General features: G+C 57.9%; 1 protein-coding gene across 6 annotated transcripts; it reads right to left on the reverse strand.

The window, feature by feature from the left end:
* Window positions 1-207: 207 nt before the first annotated feature.
* On the reverse strand, window positions 208-19257 carry BCL2L1 (BCL2 like 1). Of its 6 annotated transcripts, none has more exons than XM_080404349.1 (3): window positions 19062-19257; window positions 17345-18003; window positions 208-2078 (listed from the first exon to the last, which is right to left on the reverse strand). In XM_080404349.1, exons 2-3 carry the CDS (start codon window positions 17897-17899, stop codon window positions 1941-1943), a joined length of 693 nt encoding a protein of 230 aa, XP_080260475.1. In that variant the 5' UTR covers window positions 17900-18003; window positions 19062-19257; the 3' UTR covers window positions 208-1940. The 6 variants fall into 6 exon arrangements, with proteins under 6 accessions (XP_080260475.1, XP_080260472.1, XP_080260470.1 ...); XM_080404346.1 differs by having other exon boundaries at window positions 17345-18008; XM_080404344.1 differs by lacking the exon at window positions 19062-19257 and adding an exon at window positions 18749-18926.
* Window positions 19258-19492: the final 235 nt, after the last annotated feature.

Genomic DNA, 19492 nt, shown 5'->3' on the forward strand with positions numbered 1-19492 from the left:
CCTGCCATGCCAACCCTGCCCAGCACCATCCCCTTGGGACAACAGCAACACGCCCCCCCGCCCCATGTCTTAAGAGACCCCAACCCTCCCCCAGGCTGGAAGAGGAGCCGCCCCCCTGAACCACCCCGCTGAGGGCAGCTCCTGCCCAAAGCCACCTGAATCCCCAAGACCCCCAGCGTTCGCAAAGACCACAGCACCAGCAGCAGCTCCAATGACGAGTTTATTAGTGGACTCACCTCCACCTGCAAACCGAAGCGTTCAACGGGCTAATGCTAATCCTCGCGCTCCCCGTGTAGGATCCGCTCCCAGCGCCAACGGCACCGGGGTTGGATCCTACACGGGGAGCGTGAGTCCGTGCTCAGCGGCCAAGCGGGACCCCTTGGAGCCTCTGGTTCTCCGCCCTGCCTCCAACCCACCTTGGCCTCTGCAGGGAGCACGGCCCCACACATAAATACGGACAGACAAGATAACAAAAATAGCATTAAGAGTATTCACAAATGAATTAAAAACTACTCGGATATGTACAGCAGAGCGCGGGCGGTATGTACACAGACAAGCCCGCGTGGACAGCTGGGTCTGCCGGTGGTGGTCTCCGAAGGACGAGGGATTATTTTTGAAGCTAATTTCAGCTCAAAGCCCGGAGGTTCCCCTGCCCCGACGGCAGCAGGAGCAGCACGGGGTAGGGGGGGTGGGGGAAGCCAGGCACCTCTGCCACTGCATGCACCCGTCACAGCCACACCACCACAGCCACACCACGGGGACAGGGATCTGCCTGCGCTATGGGGACCGGCAGCAACTGGGGCAGTACAGGAGAGGCCAGCGGCTCCCGCTGTCCCCCAAGAGGCTTCCCAGTGGCCGGGGTGGCTCTCAGCTGGTGCCAGCCCTCGTTCCCACCTCCCCTGGGCTTGCTCCCCCACTGGCCCCATGGATCGGTTGTGGTGGGGCTGCTCCCAGGGTTCTGGCCTTCCCCTGCTGCCACCCCCATGAAGAGCAGGAGCGTCGCTCCCCCCTGCCTCTTCCACCCCCCAGCTCTGTATTCCTGCACCTGCTGGGTGCCACGGCCCCAGCTCTCTGCAGAGGCCTTTGTGCTGGGATGGGGGCCAGGGAAAGCGCTCTCCCCCTCCTCACCTGCCTCCCTCCTTTGCCAGCCCGGAGGAGCAGGCATCGGGAGAGCTGTGCACTACACCACAGCAATCTACATTCAGAGGGAGGAGGAGGAAGAGGAGGAGGATCCCTTCCAAGGGGGCACAGCCCTGGGCCTGACACACCATCCTCACCCAAGACCCGCTCCAGCTCCCAGCAGCAGATGTCTGGGGAGAAAGGGGCTGGGGGGCTGATGCAAGGGCAGAGCTTGTTGCCCCAGCCTCTGCCTCTTCCTCCCAGCTCCCTCCCCACCACAGGGACGAGCTCTGCCTGGGGGAAGCAGGGATGGGATAGGGATGCGGCAGGGAAGCTCCGTCCCATTTGGCAGCCTGCCTCTTCCCGGGGCCTGAGCATGCCGGAGACAGGGGCACGGAGCCTGGACCCTTGCTCTGGCTGGGGAACCTTATATTAGTGACACATCTACACACACGCACGCACTCACACATGCAAAAATAAGTCTGTTTATTCTCTTCAAAGTGATCTAAAGGACCCTGCAGGGCTGGGACACCTTCTAGCCAGTACTTCCCCCGGCTGCCTGGATCTCCCCAGTGCTAGGAGCTGTTGGCTGAAGTGCTGCATTGGTCTCAGCGCCTTTAAAACACAACGGAACGGTAAATAAGACGGGCTACAATAAAAGGAGCTGGCGGCACGAGGGAGAAAGCTCCGTGGAGCAGGGCGCTTGCCCAGGAGGTGGAGGGGCTGCCCCCCTGCGCCGGTGACGGTGCTCGGGAGCGGAGTGTAGTGGATGTGACGGTGAAGGCGCAGCCGTCCTGGCGATTGGGGGACTCGGCGGTGGGTCACTTGCGGCTCAGCAGGGATCCCAGCAGAAGCACTCCTGCCACCGTCGCCCCGGTCAGGAGCCATTTGTTGAAGGTCTCCTGGCCCTTCCTCACCTCGGCAGCAGCATTGTTCCCGTAGAGGTCCACAAACCGCTCCTGTGGGAAGAGAGGAGCAGTGAGCAGAGGGGTGGAGTGAAGCGCAGCGATCATCCCTGCTGCTTTCTGGGGTTCCTTCCTCCTCCCCGGGAAGGGGCAGGAAGGCTGCTGAGGTCCTGCTGGCAGGAAAGCGGTGGTGGGGACCAGGCGGATGACAGATGCCTTGTGCTTCCTTGCTCTGAATCACACACAGAGGGCAATGGGGAAAGCACAGGACCAGTCATGAGAGAAGTGGATGCCAGAAAGGATTTGCAAGGAGAACACCATGCGGGCAGGGCAGGAGATGCATCACGTGCTCTAGCCTCTCTAAAATTAGCATTGAAGTGTGATAGAAATCATTGCAGCAGGAAAACGCTGGGCTGTATTCCAGGGCCGAGGCCTGGGGGAGCAGCAGCAGGGTGGGTGCCCATGGTTGCGGCAGGAGGCCACACCATGCATGCCCCCACCACTTTTGTGTCCAAAGCGGAGCCTCCCACCTCCCTCTCCGCATTGTCGCATCCCGGCAAGACAAGCACTCCCATGTCCTGGCCATCGCGGGTTACTATGCGGCACGATCTGTGTTTCATGAATCCCTGTGGCAAAGGCAGACGCTCTGGGTCGCAAAACTCCTGCCTTCCCCTGGCTTCGAGAGAGCAGGCGAAGCACAAGGCCCGGCCAGGAATGCAGTCACTCCGGCCTGGCTCGTCCAAGCTGGCCGCCTCCAGTCCTTCATCTCCAGCAACGGCAAGAGTGGGGCAGATTTCAACAGAGCCACTGCGCAGCAGTTGGCCACTGCCCCTCTCCCTCTGAGGGAGGTGTGTGACAAGGCTGGGGACAGATGGCCATGGCCTAGACTGGGGGAGACAGGAGGGCAGGGAGAGACCACCAGAGCTGAACTGCTCCTGAAAACAGGCTCAGAAAGCATGCCTACCCCGGTCCACGCAGCAACCCCACGGCATGCCACCACCCCTCCTGCTCCCCTGGGTGCCCGGGGACCTCAGACCACCGCGAGGATAGTTGCTCAGGTCCTTGGGCCACCCACCCCACAGGGAAGGAGGGGGCCACGGGCAGTGTACATGAAGCAGGCAACTTCACACCCCAGGAGCTCCCAGGTTTATCAGGGCCGAGCAGAGGCACCGAGGCTAGAGGGAGCTGGAGCTGCAAGCTCCAGGATTGCCAGCAGCTCGGAGTGCTGGGCAGCTCGGCGTCAGCAGGGACTCAATGCTGTCACATCTTAAGCCCATCTTCCCGGCAAGGTCCCCTGTTCCCTGATAAGTGAATGCAGTTCCAGTAACCCGGCTGTCCTGGGAAAGCAGAGATAAGCCCAGCTGACGCTGTGCTTGTATCACGCCTTACCATGGCCTCCCTGGAGGCAGAGGCAGCATCCCTGCCTGCCTAGGTCTGGCAGCTCTGCCTGCAAGCTGCCTCCCACACCTGCCCACAGCCTCCAACAAGTTGCAACCGCTGCCACAGGACCTGTGGGTGTTTGGTGCCCAGTCATGGCTGGGATCAAGAGGCTCTTTAGGCAGGTGCCTCTCCATCACTCATAGAAATGTGGTGCTGGCCCCCTGGCTCCTCCAAAACAGCTGCAGCGTGGTCACAGCTTGCAAGGTATCTCCTGACCTTGCCACATACACATGATCAAGCTCACATGCAGTTTTTCACCACAAGGCGTGCAACAGATATTCACACACACAGCCACAGGCCTCCCCTCCACGGGGGATCAGGTACCACCCAGGTGAGCCTTTGTCCCACCAAAACTCTTATCTGTCTTCCACCAAACACCATCTTCAGCATTTTGCAAATCCTCTGGCTGCCTTTCACACCCCCTTGACTGTGAGGAGATAACAGCAGACCTGGGGGAAGCATGCTGGGACAACAGGGACTTTGCTAACTCACCCTGGGGCACGTCACTGCTGCCACCTCACTCAGAGTCCTCTTCAGGGATGTTACAACTGTCCCCGTGACTCCTGCCACCTACGCAGAGCAGCAGAAGGCAGCTCGCTTCCCACCAGGCCTGCCAGCTGGCGCAGGCTCTGTGGAGGTGTTGTATTGCATCCCAGCCCCGCAGGAATGGGCAGGATGGTGGCTCACACGCAGGTACCATCCAGGCAGAAAGGTGAGGGCTGCTGCCTGCTGCCAGCCCCTCTGCCCAGCCGCTCACCCAGAGTGATGGTCATGGGAACAGCCAGTGATGTGCTGCATGAGAGGGATGGGAGGAGAATCCAGGCCCAAGGAGGGGATATTTTTAATTACGGCACAGGAAATCCCTCTGCTGATAGGTGGTGACAAGCAGTGGAGCGGTGACAGAGCACAGCAAGTGGCAGTAAACCAAGAGCAGGCTGGCGGGGATGGAGGGCTCTGGGCAACTGCGTCAGAAGGCACAGGCACATCCAAAACCACCAGCTGTGGAGTGCCTCCACCACCCCTACAACATCCCTCTGTACCAGGGCCCTCGCCCCTGGGGAAGGTCCTTCCCTCAGACACATGTCCCCACCACACACTCACAGCACCCAATGCTGCGGGAGCTCTCAGTGGGAGGAAGGATGCTGTGCCCCCGTGAGGTATTGCCCAGAAAAAGCCACTTTGCTTGGGGATTCAGTAAAGCCTGCTCCACCGAGAGCCCCATGCATCTCTGCAGGCTCCTCCTGACCGGCGGGAGAGGATGTCTCCACTGTCCCAAGGAAGGCTGCAGAGGCAGAAGGGGTTGTGCAGTCACTCAGCCTCTCCATAGGGCCAGCAGTGGGGCAGACCAGGAGAGGGCCCCCATATCCAGGGCAGGAGCCGGGGAGGGCTGGCAGCTGAGCCTCCCCGCTGCCTTCTCGAGCTTGGGGAAAGGCAGTTCCAAGAAGCATGTTTTGAAGCCCTTACTTCTAAGAAAAGGAAGTGTTTGCTGAACAAGAGATAAATAGCATTCGGTGAATGAAGAGCTATCGGGTGCTACAGACGGAGAGGAGCACGACAAGAGTCCTGTGTGGACAGGGAGGGGACACGAGCCCCTCTGTTCCCCTGTCCTTCCCCCGGGAACAGAGCAGCAGCTGCTGGAGACGCAGCTGGGGGCCGCAGGGGACTCGGGAGGAAAGCGCTTTGCACTTCCTTGGGGAAACCATCGCCAGAAGCTGCGATAGCTCAGCCCCTGCACAACTGCGATCCCAGATGTGTCCCCTGGGAATAGCAATCCCAGACCAGGGGGAGTGGGAAAACAGGCAGGAGCATCCTCCCTCCCCATCCTGGGGGTGGGATGAAGGTTAGGGAAAGGCAGCTTGCTCAGTTCCCACACAGCCCTGGGCCTCGGCCGCTCTGCACCTGAAGCCCAGCACTCCCAGTACCAATTCTGACCTCTCCGGCCTGGTGTTTGGGATCTGAGGCTTGCCCAGACACGTCCAGATATTTCTGGCCTCCCCCAGTCACCTTTATCTGAGAGGAAATATTTGGAATTCCTGAGTTGTTCACAAGGACTATGGTAGCAACAGCACGTCAATGTCTCAACAGCCCTCTCTGCATGCCCGTGGGCCTCTTCCACCCCAGAGAGGACAGGCTGTTCCACCACTGAACACCCGTCACATCCCCTTCCCCACCCCGGGTGACAGACACGTCCAAGAGGAGGATGCTCTGGGGGCAGGCCATGAGGAAGCAGTGAGACATTATGCCTACGCAAAAGGCAATCCCGTGGCTTTGCCTCTCCTCCCCCAGTGCTGGGGAAGGACATGACTTTTTTTGGCTGGAGCCTAAACCAGCACTTGCTGGGGGAGGGCGGGGGGGCTTCCCTGCAGTTGAAGGTGCTGCTTGCAGGAGACGGAGGATCAGGAGGAGATCCAGACTCCACCAGTGTTCGCCACCCCACAGAGCTGGGGCAGGGAGGTTCTGCAGTGCCAAAGGCTCCTGAGACACCTGCAGTGCTCCAAACTGCAACCCACCGCCAGGGATGGCTGCGGGAGCAGGGGGGGAGGAATGCAGCAGCCATTTAAACACTGCACAGTGACAATATGTGACACCGTGGTAGAGAGAAAAAGAGAAGTATGTCCGTCCCAAAGTGCTCTGTCTCGGACAGCAGAATAATCAAGCACAGTCTGGCTGAGACAGCATTCACATCCTGGCCTGGAAACGGGAAGGGGAAGACCCGAAGTTTCAGCCTCTTCCCACCCCCAGAGGTTCAGTGGGTTTCATTCATAGCCCTGCTGGAGCAGCTTCCCCGGACGAGCGGGAGGGGGATCAGTTGCTAGATCCCATTCAGATCGAGCGGGGCAGGCCGGGTTCCTCTTTCAAAATAAGACCCAACACTTGGGGAAAGAGGATTCAGTGACACTGGCCCATGAGGGCAGGTGAAGGAAGTAGATGTGGGCAGTGAATCCCCACCTGGTCTCTTGTTAGCCAGGGGCAGAGCAGGGAAGGGAGGGTTCTGGCTGCTGGGGAGGGCTGAGTCTGGGTGCTCAAAGCCTCCCTTGCACAGGGAGGTAAAGGGTATGGAAGTCATTGAGACACCAGCACAGAGCTCTGAAAATCAGCAGAGAAGAGCCAGGCTCTTTTGGGACTATTTACGGTGAACCAGTGGTACTTGTTGGAGTCTACGTGTTGAAGTCAGACCTCCAGCAAGAGCTATAGAGCTTCCCCGCGGCCCAGATACCCAGCCAGCCTGTCTTCGTGACAGACACCCACAGCAACCAGCTCAGCATACACAAAAGCCTTTCCCACCCAAGGATCTTAATGTGTTTTATTAAAACTTAGTTGATTCTCCAAACCCTCCTGTGGGCTAAGTCAGCATTGTTCCCAGACAGATCCACAGAGGTGCGGAGAGGTTATATGCTTTCCCCAGAGTTGCATACAAGTCAGCAGCCTGAACCACAGCATCTGACTCCCAGTCCAGGCATTCTTGTCATGAGGCAATGTTTCACTTGAAAACAAGGCTGTTTCTGTTATACCTTTGCTGTAACTACAGCTGTGTTACTGCTAAGAGGTCTAACGCCAATCGCTGGCCAGGAGTGGAGTCATCTGGATGACCTGACATTTGTTAATGAGATGCTGGGAACAGTTTTGTGCTGAGCAGCGAGACAAGCATGGAAACAGAAAGGCAGCAGCTCAGCACAGACCACAACAAAGCCCTGCATCGACAGCAACCTGCTCCCAGAGCCCCTTCGGGCTGCCAGCTCACTGCATGGGACTGGCATATGCGAACCTGGAACTGAAGCACAGTGGGAAAAAGGCAGCTGAGATCCCTCACAAAAGAAGAAAATGTAGGTATCCCCAAAGGCTGCACCAGGATCCTGTAAACACAGCTTGGTGGGTCTTTACGCACTACGAAAGTGGAAGAGACATCCTGGAGGTTTTCCCTCCAACCTGCTCCCCCAGACATCGCATCCATGTGTGGCCCCCACCACCCCCAGCCCTGTCAGAATCCCAGGCCCGAAAGCAGGGCAGCACGGACACCGAGCATGCCTGCACCAGTCACACACCACTGCCTGCAGCATTGGGACTGGAGGCCAACGTGAGCACCCAACTCGGGAGCATGCCAAGGAAACCTGCCACCCAAGGCAGAGCTTGGAGCTTCTCCGGATCCCGTTTCACTTTGCTGGTCCCTGTCAGCCACCCTGGGCAGGCTCGGAATGGGGTGGGAAGGGCTCAGGGGACACGGGGAGGCGCAGGGGCTCTGGGGACAGCACACTCGCAGGTGCAAATACTCCAGACCCCGCTCTAACTGTTATGCAAATGGTGACCTCCAGGGAAGCAGCTGCTGATCTCCATGACAATGGCCGGGAATGCCACCCACTCCACCGCCTCTACGGCATCTCCCGCCCTGGGAACAGGCACTTGGGTGCTGTCGGCACTGTGGTGCTGCCCTTGCCCAAGCTCCAGGGCTCTGCATTCAGAGGAATCTGTGACTCTGGGGGATGCAGCCACAAGCTCAAAAGGGTTAATTAAATAAGCACATCCCTGCCTCTCTCTCCTCCGGGCTGGCCTAGGCACAGACCAAGCCAAGAAGCAGTGGGGTGCAGCCTGCAGTCCCCACAGGGAGGCTGTCCTTGGGGCCGAAGCCTGAAGCCCAACACACCTGCAGGGCTTCAGCCCAGTTGAGGGCCAGAGCCAGACCTTTTCTAACCAGAAACAAACCCTCACTAGCACATTCCAGCCCTAATCCTCACCGCAGCAGCCTCCTGTCAAACTGGTTTCATCACCATCTCCAGGGAACCTGCAATAACCCCACACCATTCAGTACGATTTCAGCATTTTCCAAATACATGAAAGGGGCTATGGTGACAGCTGTAACCCCCATCCCTGCCCCGGGAGACTGCTGTGCACAGCACGAGATGGAGAGCAGGGAATTGCGCTCTTCGCTCCAGAAATGTGCTGAAACATTCATCTGTATTAAAGCTGGAGACTGTGCGAATGACTAATCCACTTGCATCCATCTTTCATCAGCGTTTCTCCCAGAACGAACCGGCCTGAGGGCTCCCAAAGGTGCTGAAGGCCCGGCCAGCACCGGGCGTGCTCAGCAGTGGGACGGCTGGCAGGCGACAAGGCTCTGGTACAAAGGCACAGCGAAGAACACATTGGCTGAGCCGGATCCACTCAAGAGATTAGCACCTGCTGGGAATGGGATTGTTTTCCAAAGGGCATTAAGTGGAATAGTCCGAGGAAAGACGGTCTCTCTGATGCTTCTCCCCACCGGACAGATGGTGTCTGAGCCCCAGCAGGCAGAGCAGCCTGCCTGCCTTTGTGCAAGGGGCACGCTCGGGGGGGCAGGGGAAGGCTCCTGCTTTAATTTCATGGTTATCTGCTGCCCGTGGTGCTGGGAGCCCGAGTGCCACAGCCAGCTCGCTGCACCAGACAAGCACCTCGACAGGGTCACCTGCACCTGGGGAACGAAGCTCAGTTTTCACCTTGTCGTTGCTCTTCCCAGACGTCACAGCTCCTGTGCAATCATGCCCTTGTGCAACTGTGGGGAAACCTGCGCCGAGGGGACGTGCCTTGCTCACGTGTGCCCAGCTGCGGAGCCACGTTCCCTCCTATCCAAGGGCTGAGTCGTGCAATGCCGACAGCTCTCCCCAGCCCTCAGCTGCACCACAGCCCCTACCCCAAACCCACCCTGCAGGGAACAGCAGCATTACCAGAGCATGAGGGAGTGAGGCTGGGTGCACGGATGGTTCCCGGGGAGACGGGTCCCAGGGAAGGGCCGCCTGGTTCTCCCACCTCAAGCCACTCATCCTCCAGCATCCCGGAGGAGCACTGGCCAAGCCTCACCACTTCCCACTTCAGCCCCAGAACTCCACAAGGCTGCTGTAATTCTTACAAGCCACTTGAATGAAAAAGGGGAAAGGGTGGAGGTACAGGAAGAGGAGGAAGATGTGCTCATTCTGTTTTCACTTCCTGTTAGTCCACATGAAATATCAAATGATTCAGGCCACAAAGTCCTTTTTAGCAAAATCCTTGCTGACTTGAGGGCAGGAAGCAGAGTAGGCAGCTGATGTAGCAAATGTGGGAGAGAATGGTGCAGCACGAGAAGGAGACTTTGTGCTCTGCCCTGGGCTCCTCCATACGTGTTGTTGCATGAAATAATCACTGGCTGGTGCACTGGAAGCTTTTAAATGAGGTCAGTTGCTCTAATAAAAGATATTAGCTCCAGCAAGTTTAATACACTGGTGAGCCATACCATAACAGGATGGAAGCACTTGCAACACTGCTGTGAAGGCTGATTTACAGGTAGCAACACCTCATTTTCTCCATACATAAGTCATATGTCACCCAGACACTACCCAGGGCCACACACACGCCCAACTCCCACATTCCAGCCCAAACCCTGAGCCAGCTCACTACAATTTACACACACAGAGTAATGTCTCGTACTGCCACCAGCCGTGCTCCCTACACAATGCTTGTAGCTTCCCCAGCTTCAATGAAGGCAGAAAACAGACAGATGTGCAAATGGGACTAGCATGATTTGGAGAACTAATGAAGCTGAGAGCTGTCCTGCTCCACCTGAGCGTGGTGCTAGCTGTATTCAAACCAAGCCAGGTCCGTGCCAGCCTCAGCCTCTTCTCTGAGCTTCCCAAAGAGCCCTTCACCCTCCAGCAGAGAAGAAAACCCTTCCATACTCCTTTGGGAAGCAGCCAGCTCCAGCAGCTTGCTCCCCTCAGGCATACAGGCCTACCCCCAAAAGACAGGTCCCTGCACAGCTCTGCCCGTCGGCCCCTCACACACCTCCCGGCATGAGCAGCTCCTGCTCCAAGCCCTGCCTGCTGCTAAGCTGTCACGTTTTGGAGTATTTGATTTCAGTCTTAAGAGCACCTGGCTGGCAGCAGTACTGGCAGGGAGAACCTGCCTGCTCTTTGTTCTTGGCCAGGTGGAGCACGGAGCAGAGGACACCTGCCTCGGTTTCCCCCCATGCTCAGGGCTGCGAGCTAAGAGCTCCAGGTCCATCCTAGATCAGGAGCAGGGGCAGAAAGGCTGAGCCCAGCCTTGCTCCCACTGGAGGCTTCTCATCTCCAGGGCCCATCTCCCTGGGCAGGATACTGGTGCCAGAAGCTAGCTACTAATTGGATCTACTTAAATCAGAAGCTATGTCTGCAGACACAGCTGAAACACAAGCTTGAGCAGGAAGGAGGATAATGCAATAAATTCAAGCAGCTCTCCCCAAGGGAATTGCACAGACCCCTGAAACTTCCCTCCTCACAGATACAGCCCATTACCCTTCCTTGGGCACGCTGTGTAAATGCAGGGGCAAGCAGTGGTTGAGAGAGTTACCAGCCCAAAACCTCCTGAAACACCACGCTCACCCTGCTCCCAGTAGCAAAGGGAAGGCAGACCGGTTACAGCACAATGTTCAAACGGTCCCCATGGCCACGGGAGCCTCTCTGGTTAATGCTCCGAATCCCGCTCCTCCTTCCCTCGCTACCCTGGAGGCAGGCAGCAGTGCTGAGTGCACTGGGTTTCCCATTAAAGAGATCCTGAGAGACAGCACTGGCTGGTACACGTGAGCACGTGTCCGAGAGAAGACACGGGCGGCTGGAGAGATGCTAGCTGCACGAAGGAGCTGCAGCGGGCGTTCCCGCCTGCAGGCAGTCCTTCCCAGCACTGCTCAACCCTCAGATTCTTTTGCTAACTAAATTAAACATGAGGATAAAATAAGCAAAATACCTAAAAATAAAAAATAAACCGAGCATTTCTATAGCACAACTAGGTCACAGCTCCCCAGCATGCAAGTCGTGGCAGCCACGGCTCAGCCCCTCGAGCCTCCTGGGTTCAAAACTGACATCTCTCTTAAAAGGCTGCCTCCCGAAACCCACACCTGCTCCCCGGTAAGCCCAGCTGGAGCCATCTGCTAACGGCTCTGCCTCTCAGCAGTCCTCTGCACCCTCGCTCTGCTGGGCTGTTCTGCTTCCGTGGCAAAGAGTAACCCTTCTCCCCACCTGAACGTGGCCAGGGCCAACCCACACCCTGAAGCTGTGCTGGTGCACCCACGGGCACACCGCTCTTGGGTGCCTCCAGAAAGCACATCCCCTAAATTAATCCCTTGGCATTCCAAGGACAATCAGGAGCAGGACTTCAGAGAGATCTGGCACCAAACACCCCTCTGCACATCCTTCCAGGTGAACAGCAGGGAGGAGGAACAGTTTCCCTGTTCAAGGCCAGGGCAGCAAACCAAGGAGAGCCCTGGCACAGAGGCACACCGCTTCCCTTTCATGCCTCCATTATCTACGTTAATCTTTAGTTGCTCAGAACAACAACATTTTAAGGGTAACATCCCTCTTGGGAGGGTGGAGGAGGAGAACATTGCTGCTTTCCTGCCACCCAAAGGCAGAGCCACCCTGCAGAGCTTACCTTCACACTGAATCAGACAGCGGGTAGGTCAACATCCCAACTGCTATGGGGGTCACCAAAGGGGAGAGAGCAGCTGCCCCCATTAATCCCTCGCCTCTTGGTTCAGCAAGTCTGTAACACTCCCACAACTGATATCCAACCCTTCCCCCAGCTCCTTCTGGGAATACTCTGGCTTTACAGCTAGTGAGGAAAGAGCTGCTAGAGAAATACGCCTTGTAACGTCAAGATGGGACTGTGCTTACAGCCATCAGCAGCTTGGTAAAAATCAAAGGAGAGAAGCCTAAGCAAAGGCCTCAAAGCATCGCCCCGCCGTTCAGCCTGTATGCGGTGTGGGCCACAGGCGTATTGCTGTTCCTGGGGGTACACCACATACACAGATTGTACAGGAGCTCCACAGAAATGAGGTGCAGCACCCCAGAGGCGTACAGAAAACGGCATCTTCCACAGGGGAAAAGAGAGCATGGTGCTCCCTCCCATCCCTTCTGCTGCAGTGGGACACCCCATTACTGCTGAAATGGGGAGGGACCCCGGGCAGTGTGCAGGGGGACCTAGCTTGGGTTTCAGAGGAACAGCAGGATGATCAGGAAAACTGACATTACCTAGAACAGTTGTGAACACAGAGCAGCAAGAAAACACTTTTTTAATTATTTCACAGGTCTTTTTTCTAAATAGCACTCGATTCTTCGGATTAAAGAACCTCAGAGTGCTTTACAAACCTGAGTTCCCAGTGGCTCCCCTGGGAGGGCAGGAAACGCTATCCCTTTTGCTGAAAGACCACGGGGTTAAGTGGGCTGCTCTCAGCCACAGCCAGCCATGGGCAGGAGCTCTGCCTTCCAGGCGCCTGCTCTAATCACAGATCTAAGGAACGTAACCGAACTGCACCGTGTACCGAGAGGCAGCGAGGAAAACAGGCAGGGCCCCAAAGAAGGAGAACCGAGTAAAAGGGGCAAAGAGCAAAGCTCTAAAAACTCGCTTCTGCATCGTTCTGGGTCTAGTGGCAGGAATGCTGCTGCGGGCCGGGCAGGAAGCTGCAGTGGAAGTCATTCCAATGGCATTTCCTGGAGAGCACTGCAGAAAAGCCTCCCAGGTTGCAGGCAGGGCGAGAAGCTGTCAGGGATCTGCACCATGAGCCCGATCTCCCGCTGCCAGCAGGGATACAGCTACCTGGGACGGCCGTGCCAGGCAGGACAGCCTGAGCCAAGGCCCTGCCAGCAGTGACCGGCAGTTCCCATAGTTGGAGAGAAACACCCAGGACTGTGAAGGGACACAAGGGGACTCAGCTAGCAGGAGAGTATTTTTTCCATCCCAAGCAGGTGATGACAACGGGGGCAAGTGATCCAGATTGTAAAATAATTACAGAGGACAGAGTGGAAAGCTGTAGCCCAGCTAAGCTTTGCAGACCACTCGTTGGGATTCATCTCTAAGACAGCAAATCGCAGCCTTGGCTATCCACAGCCACCCCCTACAGCCAGCTCTGCTGCGTGTTGGCCAGCAAGCGAAACTGATGGCTGTGATCTCAAACGGGATTAGCAGCACCAGGGCATTCCCGAAACCCCACATGTTAATGCTCAGAATGGCAGAGCTTGGGCAAACAGTGCTCACCCCAGAGGGAGCTGCGTTCCCCAAACAGCACAACACGCATCTGCGCCTCTTCTATGCGCGCCATGCACACCTCGCATGATGCTCCTCTCCACCTCTCAGGGTACAACAGCAGCAGAACTCTAACTTGCTCTTACCTCACGCTGCCCAAAAAGCTTGGACCCAGAAGGTCTGAGGATCCTGGGGCACCCGGGATCAGCTAGATAATGTGGTGGTCACAGTGAAGGCTTGTGTGGGACAGCTGGGCAACGGCACAAGGCTAGAAAGCATTTCAGAAGAGCTGAGAAGTGAAGTCTAGCTCTCAACCTGAAACCATTGAGAAGGTTGGAGCAAGAGCACAGTACAAAATCCCAGCTGCACTCTGTCATATGACACAGGCTGTCTCATTTCCTATCATTTAGGAAAAAAATCACAAAGATAGAAAATGAGTTTGTTATATTGACATCTTCTAAGGGTTTTCCCCAAACAGAACCACAAGCTTCCAGTCCACTGCAGAGTGACACAACATGTACGTGTCGGCACACCAAGCCCTGCGCAGCCAGGGCTGCCTGAGAGCCCCAGGATGCACAAAGCCAACACAGGAAGCAGTCCATCCTCCTTCAGCCCAGCCTGGTGTGTCAGGATTCAGATGTCACAGACTGGTGACCAAGATGCTGTTTGCATCAGTCCTGGCCTGACAGAGCCCTTTCATGCTGGTCCCCACCATATGCCCTGCAAATGGGAAACCTCTTGCCTCTATGTCCACAGATCTGCTTCCAAGCCCACACAGAACACCCTCTTTATATCCCACTCCGAACATAGATTTAGCCTTGAAGGAAAAGCTGACATCCACTGAAGGGTCACAGCCAGGCAGGAACTACTGTTCACTTTCCTTTCTCAGATTAAGCACGGTCAATACATCTCTGCCTGGCAGGCTCTCTCCCACTCACCCCACACTTCCCCCTCCAGCATTCCCACTCACCAAATTTCTCACCCTATGACTCCCAGTCCCCACACCGGGATCACTGTTTGAATTTCACAGCTAGTGGAATCTGGTCCCAGACAAAGCAACTGCCCCAGAAAAGCCGTCTCTTTGGTTTTGATGGCTCACTGAGGCAGCAGCTCTCTTCTGGCTGGTTATTAAATGCACCCCTCGGGTTGTTCTTGTTTGCTTGTTTTCTGAGTGCCAGATTGCAGAGAGGAGGGCAAACCAAGGCTGAGCCAGTAAACGTGGCAAAACACACCCACGTTAATGTTGCTTAGCAAGATTTACGATTTCCCCCTCACCTCAAAAAATGGTTTTCTCAAGAAAACTGCTACAGCCCAGCACACAGCAGCCTTAGCAGGCCCCTCCAAAGGCAACCTGCACCCCATGGCCATCCTATGCTTGCCTTTGTTCCACTGGTGGGAAATGAAACAGAGCTTCCTACGCAACCATGCTGCACGACACTTGTGATGGAGCCACGCTCCTTCCCTCTTTCAGAGGGGCTTTCCAGGAAGAGAAGTGCTGCAGTGCTCCAAACACACACCACCTGCCAAGCAGGCCTGCCAGAACTTGCATCCCTCTCACCGGGACCCGCCTGCTGCACCTCTCAGGAGAGCTTTGTTTGCATGGGACAGGCTCTAACAGCTCAGATGCACCAAACAGGCTCCCCATGCAAACAGGGTGGCAGGAGAGGGACTGCTCCACAACAGCAAGTGCAGGGTGGCATTCTTCTTGCAGGGAGAGCTGGCAGCAGGCCAGCAGCTTTCTCCCCGCAGCTGGAGTCGCGCGAGAGCGAAGCAAAGCATCCGCACACCCCATGCACAAGGCACTTAGGAGCTCTTATGGCCCCTGTGCTGCTGCTGCGCTGCACCGGCTGCCCCCCCGAGAAGGGACATGGTGAACCCTGAGTACAGAGGAAAGCTACAGCTGAGATGTCAAACAACCACTGGTTGGGGTTTGCAACAGGCTGGCAGCAGCCACATTGCCCAACCACCCCCCCCCTTTTTTTTTGGTGACTGGTGGGGTGAATCCCCCCACTATGGCCTTTACCACCCTTGCCTGGGTCCCCTTCAGCTACTGGTGCAGTCTGAGCAGTGAAATTAGAAGTCGGGTTCAAGGTAAGAAGAGGAGGGGCAAGGCTGCTCCCCTGGGTGGGAAACACGGCTAACGGTGATCTTCAAAGCAAGAGCTGGTGGGTGGGCCAGATAGAGACAAGTCCTGACCCTTCCACAATCTGTTGAACAAATATTTGCTCCAAACAATTAATTTACAGGCAGACACAAAAAAATTGAAGAGTCTGAATCGTGATGGGTGGGGGTGGGGAATAGGGAGGCGGTATTTCATTCCCCACAAGCAGGGACCAGTGATTTTCCACCAGTGATTTAATCTAAATCCCCCAGAGAGTTCATTTACAAAAAATCAGATTGCATTATCGCCTAGGTCTCCAGGATACAGCCCAATCCGTCACTAACAGCAACAGCCACACTAGCTTGGAAACCTCAATTTGATCACTCAATTCCAAGACTAAGCTGTGGCTTTAAAAGCCAAAGCCAGAGGGAGGGGGAAGGAACTCAGCATTTGGCCAGGGTTATCTGCAGGATGAGAGGGCTAATGGGCCAGATACATCCTGATGAAATGGCCAGCAGATCCTGGGTTATTAATCGAAACCAAGCTCCTCTGCCTGAGCAGCCCCACCCAGGCAGTGCCCCAGGGCGGCCGCATTCCTGGAATTCCTGCACCCTGGGTGAACCCGTTCCCTTCTCCTGGGTGCAGTGGCTCCCCCTCTTCTCTGGGGTCCCCAGCACTGCAGGGCAAGCACGAGGAGCTGGGGAGCTCTGCAGGGCTCCTGTGCCTCTCCTGTCAGGAGGGTGCAGAGCACAGCGCTGGGCTGAAAGATTCCCACCCCCTCCTCGCAACGCAGGGGCTTGCTGATGGACTATGATATGAAGAGGGCCAAAAGGCCTTAGCTCACCAGCAAGGCAGTTCCCCACCGTTTAGTTGCTAACGCCTGACAGCATGAACTCTTTCCAGTGGGCACCAGTAAAGGTTACACCAGCAGGGAATCACTAAGATGCAGAAGCAAAAAGAAAACTCAGACATCTGTAGGTCATATACCTCCCACTGGCAGTCCCAGGCAGCACCGCAGAGCTGGACCCGGCATTTCAGGAATGCTTCCTGAAGAAATGCTTATTCATGTTAATACCTCACCACTGAAAGCTTACAGGGTTTGCTGCTGGGGCAGCTGGGAGCACTGCTCCCTGCCAAGCAAGAGGCAGCTGCAGGTTTAGCAGCTCCCCAGCACACTGAGGTTGCCCCCACCTCAACCTTGGCTCCCACTGCACCAGCTCAGGCAGCCCCAGCAGCTCCCTGCCCCGCCCCCCCCCCGCCCCGAGATCTGCTGTGGGATTCACTTCACCATGAGCACAGCAGAAAGCAAAGTCCTGTCTCCAGAATGAAGAAGTAGCTGTTACCCTGGCAGACCACAGGCCAGCCCAACAGAGCACTGCGCGCTTGGAGAGGAGGAAGCTCCACTCCCTGCTGTTAAATGACACCAGGAACATGCCTGAGAGCAAGGGCTCCCGCTTGAAGAACAAGCTTGGATGACATTACATTTCCAAAGGCTGTCGGAAAACACATCTTTTATGTAACATCCAGGGAGAAGAAATGGGGTGGAGAAGAACACATCTGAGCATAAACTGGTTGTGTCATTGTGGAGGACTGACCCTCTTGGGACAGAGCGTTAAGAGCACAGAAGGAAAGGCCATGCACTCCTTTATCTCCCTGCAAAGTCTAGGACATATGCTAGCATAAACATTGCAGGAAGCTGTGCTCTGATTTGACTGGCAACACTGTCAGCCTGGAGCTAGGAAGGATATGGGTAGCCATCCCCACCACAGAGAGGAGTTCTTACCCATCCGCCATTCTCCTGGATCCAGGGATCTAGGTGGTCGGTCAAGTACGTGGTCATCCAAGCTACAATGCGTCCCACCAATACCCGCATCTCCTTGTCAACGCTCTCCACACACAAGGCTCCTCCGAAGGAGAAGAAAGCCACGATGCGACCCCAGTTCACTCCATCGCGGAAGAGTTCATTCACTACCTGCTCAAAGCTCTGATACGCTGTGCCGGGGGTGATGTGGAGCTGGGAAGTGAGGTCGCTGAAAGCCTGCCGGTACCTCAACTCAAACTCATCCCCTGCCTCCCTCAGCGCCTGCCTCACATCGGCTGCTTGAACAATTTCATGGACTTCGAGGCTGCTCCGGTGCACGGCAGCTCCATTCACTACGTGGCTGGCGGGCGGGTGCCAAGAGGGGCTCCCATTGAGGACGCCGTCCATCTCGGCCTCCTCTGCTGCAAAGTCAGTCCTGTTCTCATCCTCCTCCTCCAGCTGACTCCAGCTGTACCCCTTCTGCGAGAGCTTGTAGGAAACAAAGTCAATCACTAACTCCCGGTTACTGCTGGACATTTTCACACCTGGGACGCTCTCAATGAGTCCATGGTCCGGAGGCACAAGCAGATCAGCACTTAGCAGGTCCCAACTCCACTCTTCTTCAGGACCAACGGAAACATCTGACCTTTGCACAGACAAACACCAGAGAAGGAGAAAGGAAAAGAAACAGTTAATGCCATAGCTCCTAGTTAATACACCGCGTTAATACACCCAAAGCCTTAGGCTGAGATCATCCCGCAGCTTTATGCTGAGACTCGGGACCACCGGATTGAAGCCGCACAGCGAACCGACCGTAACACCCCCTCCCGGGAAGCCAACCGCGAGCCCCAGGGGGCCCCCAGGCTCGCTCCGAGCAGCCCCTGATCCCCAGCCCCGGGGTCTCACCGGGCGCAGGCACCGCCTGGCAGGCGGCTGCGGGCCGGGCCGGGGTGGAGGCGGCTCCCGTTCTGCTGGAGCTGCAGGCCGGCCCGGCCGCGCTCCGCCAGTCCCGGAGTGCCGCGGAGGCGGAGGCAGCACCGCCCCCGCCCGCCCCGGCCCCGCCCGTTAAAGGGCCCGGCTCCCCCCGCCCCCCTCCGCCGGCGTTGCCCAACGGCGGCCGGCGGAAGCGGTCAGGCGGCGTTGCCCAAGGGTCACGGCTGCTCCGTGCGGGGTCCGGTTTGACGGTAACCGCAGAGCAGCCCCCTAGCCCCGGGGGTTAGCCGTGCCCAGCCCGGTCCCCCGCAGTCCGTCGCTCCCCGGTGCACGGAGGGCAGCCGAGCAGATAAAAGGCTGCAAACCGGCCAGCACTCCCCACCGGGGCCGAGCTCTCCAGGCACCGCCCGCCCGGGGCTGCCGCCGCCCGGCCGGCCGGCCCTGCGTTCTTACGGGAGCGAGCCTTGGCGAGCCGGTGCCGCCGTGGGGCCGGGCCGGTGGCACGCCGGGCCGCGGGAGGGCCGCAGGGGGCGGCCTGCCCCCCGGCCACCGCACCGCCCCTCGCGGCCACCGTACCCCGCGGGGCGGAGCGGCCAGCACGGGGCCCGCGCACGAGGGCCACACGGCGCCCGCGAGGACGGCGCCCACCCCTCACTCGCCAGCCAATCGCCCGGCGGGAGAGCCCGGAGGGGCGGAGCCCGGGAGCTGCCTCTCCCATTGGTTGAGCCGCGCGTCGCTCACGGCCTAGCCCCACTCCGCCCCTCACCTCAGCGACCGATGGAGGGTCCGGGTCTTTCCCGCCCCTGCCCCGCGGGCCCGGCTGGCAGCGACGCCGGGGGTCGCCGGGAGCCCCGCCGGGCCTCGGCCCGCTCAGCAGTGCCCGGGCTCCTTCCACATCGCCCGCCGAGCGGCCGCCGTGCTCCTGGGCCGCGCCGGGGGGGTGCGGTAGGGTGGGAGGGGGCAGGAGGGGGCGGTGCGCATGCGCACGGCAGCGCGAGGCTGGGCGGGGAGCGGCGCGCGTGCGCGGGGTGGTCTGGGCGGGAGCGCCCGTTGGCCGGAGAGGGAGGGGAGGGCGCGTGCGCGGCGCGGGAAGGGCCGTTGCGCACGCGCAGGGGCGCCGGGTGGCGCGCTGGGCTCTGGCGCCCCCTGTCGCCTGGAAGGGGCCGCCGCGGCCTGGGGTGCGGCGTTACCCTGGGG

This window comes from Falco punctatus (genome assembly GCF_963210335.1).
Source record: "Falco punctatus genome assembly, chromosome: 10".
In the NCBI taxonomy this organism is placed as follows: Eukaryota; Metazoa; Chordata; class Aves; order Falconiformes; family Falconidae; genus Falco; species Falco punctatus.

Bases quoted from the DNA above. Each gene is read 5' to 3' on its own strand.
- BCL2L1 (XM_080404349.1), bottom strand. From the start codon at position 17,899: ATGTCCAGCAGTAACCGGGAGTTAGTGATTGACTTTGTTTCCTACAAG. The intron at 2,079-17,344 runs GTAAGAACTCCT...CTCTTCCCACAG, and splicing joins TCCAGGAGAATGGCGGATGG to GAGCGGTTTGTGGACCTCTA.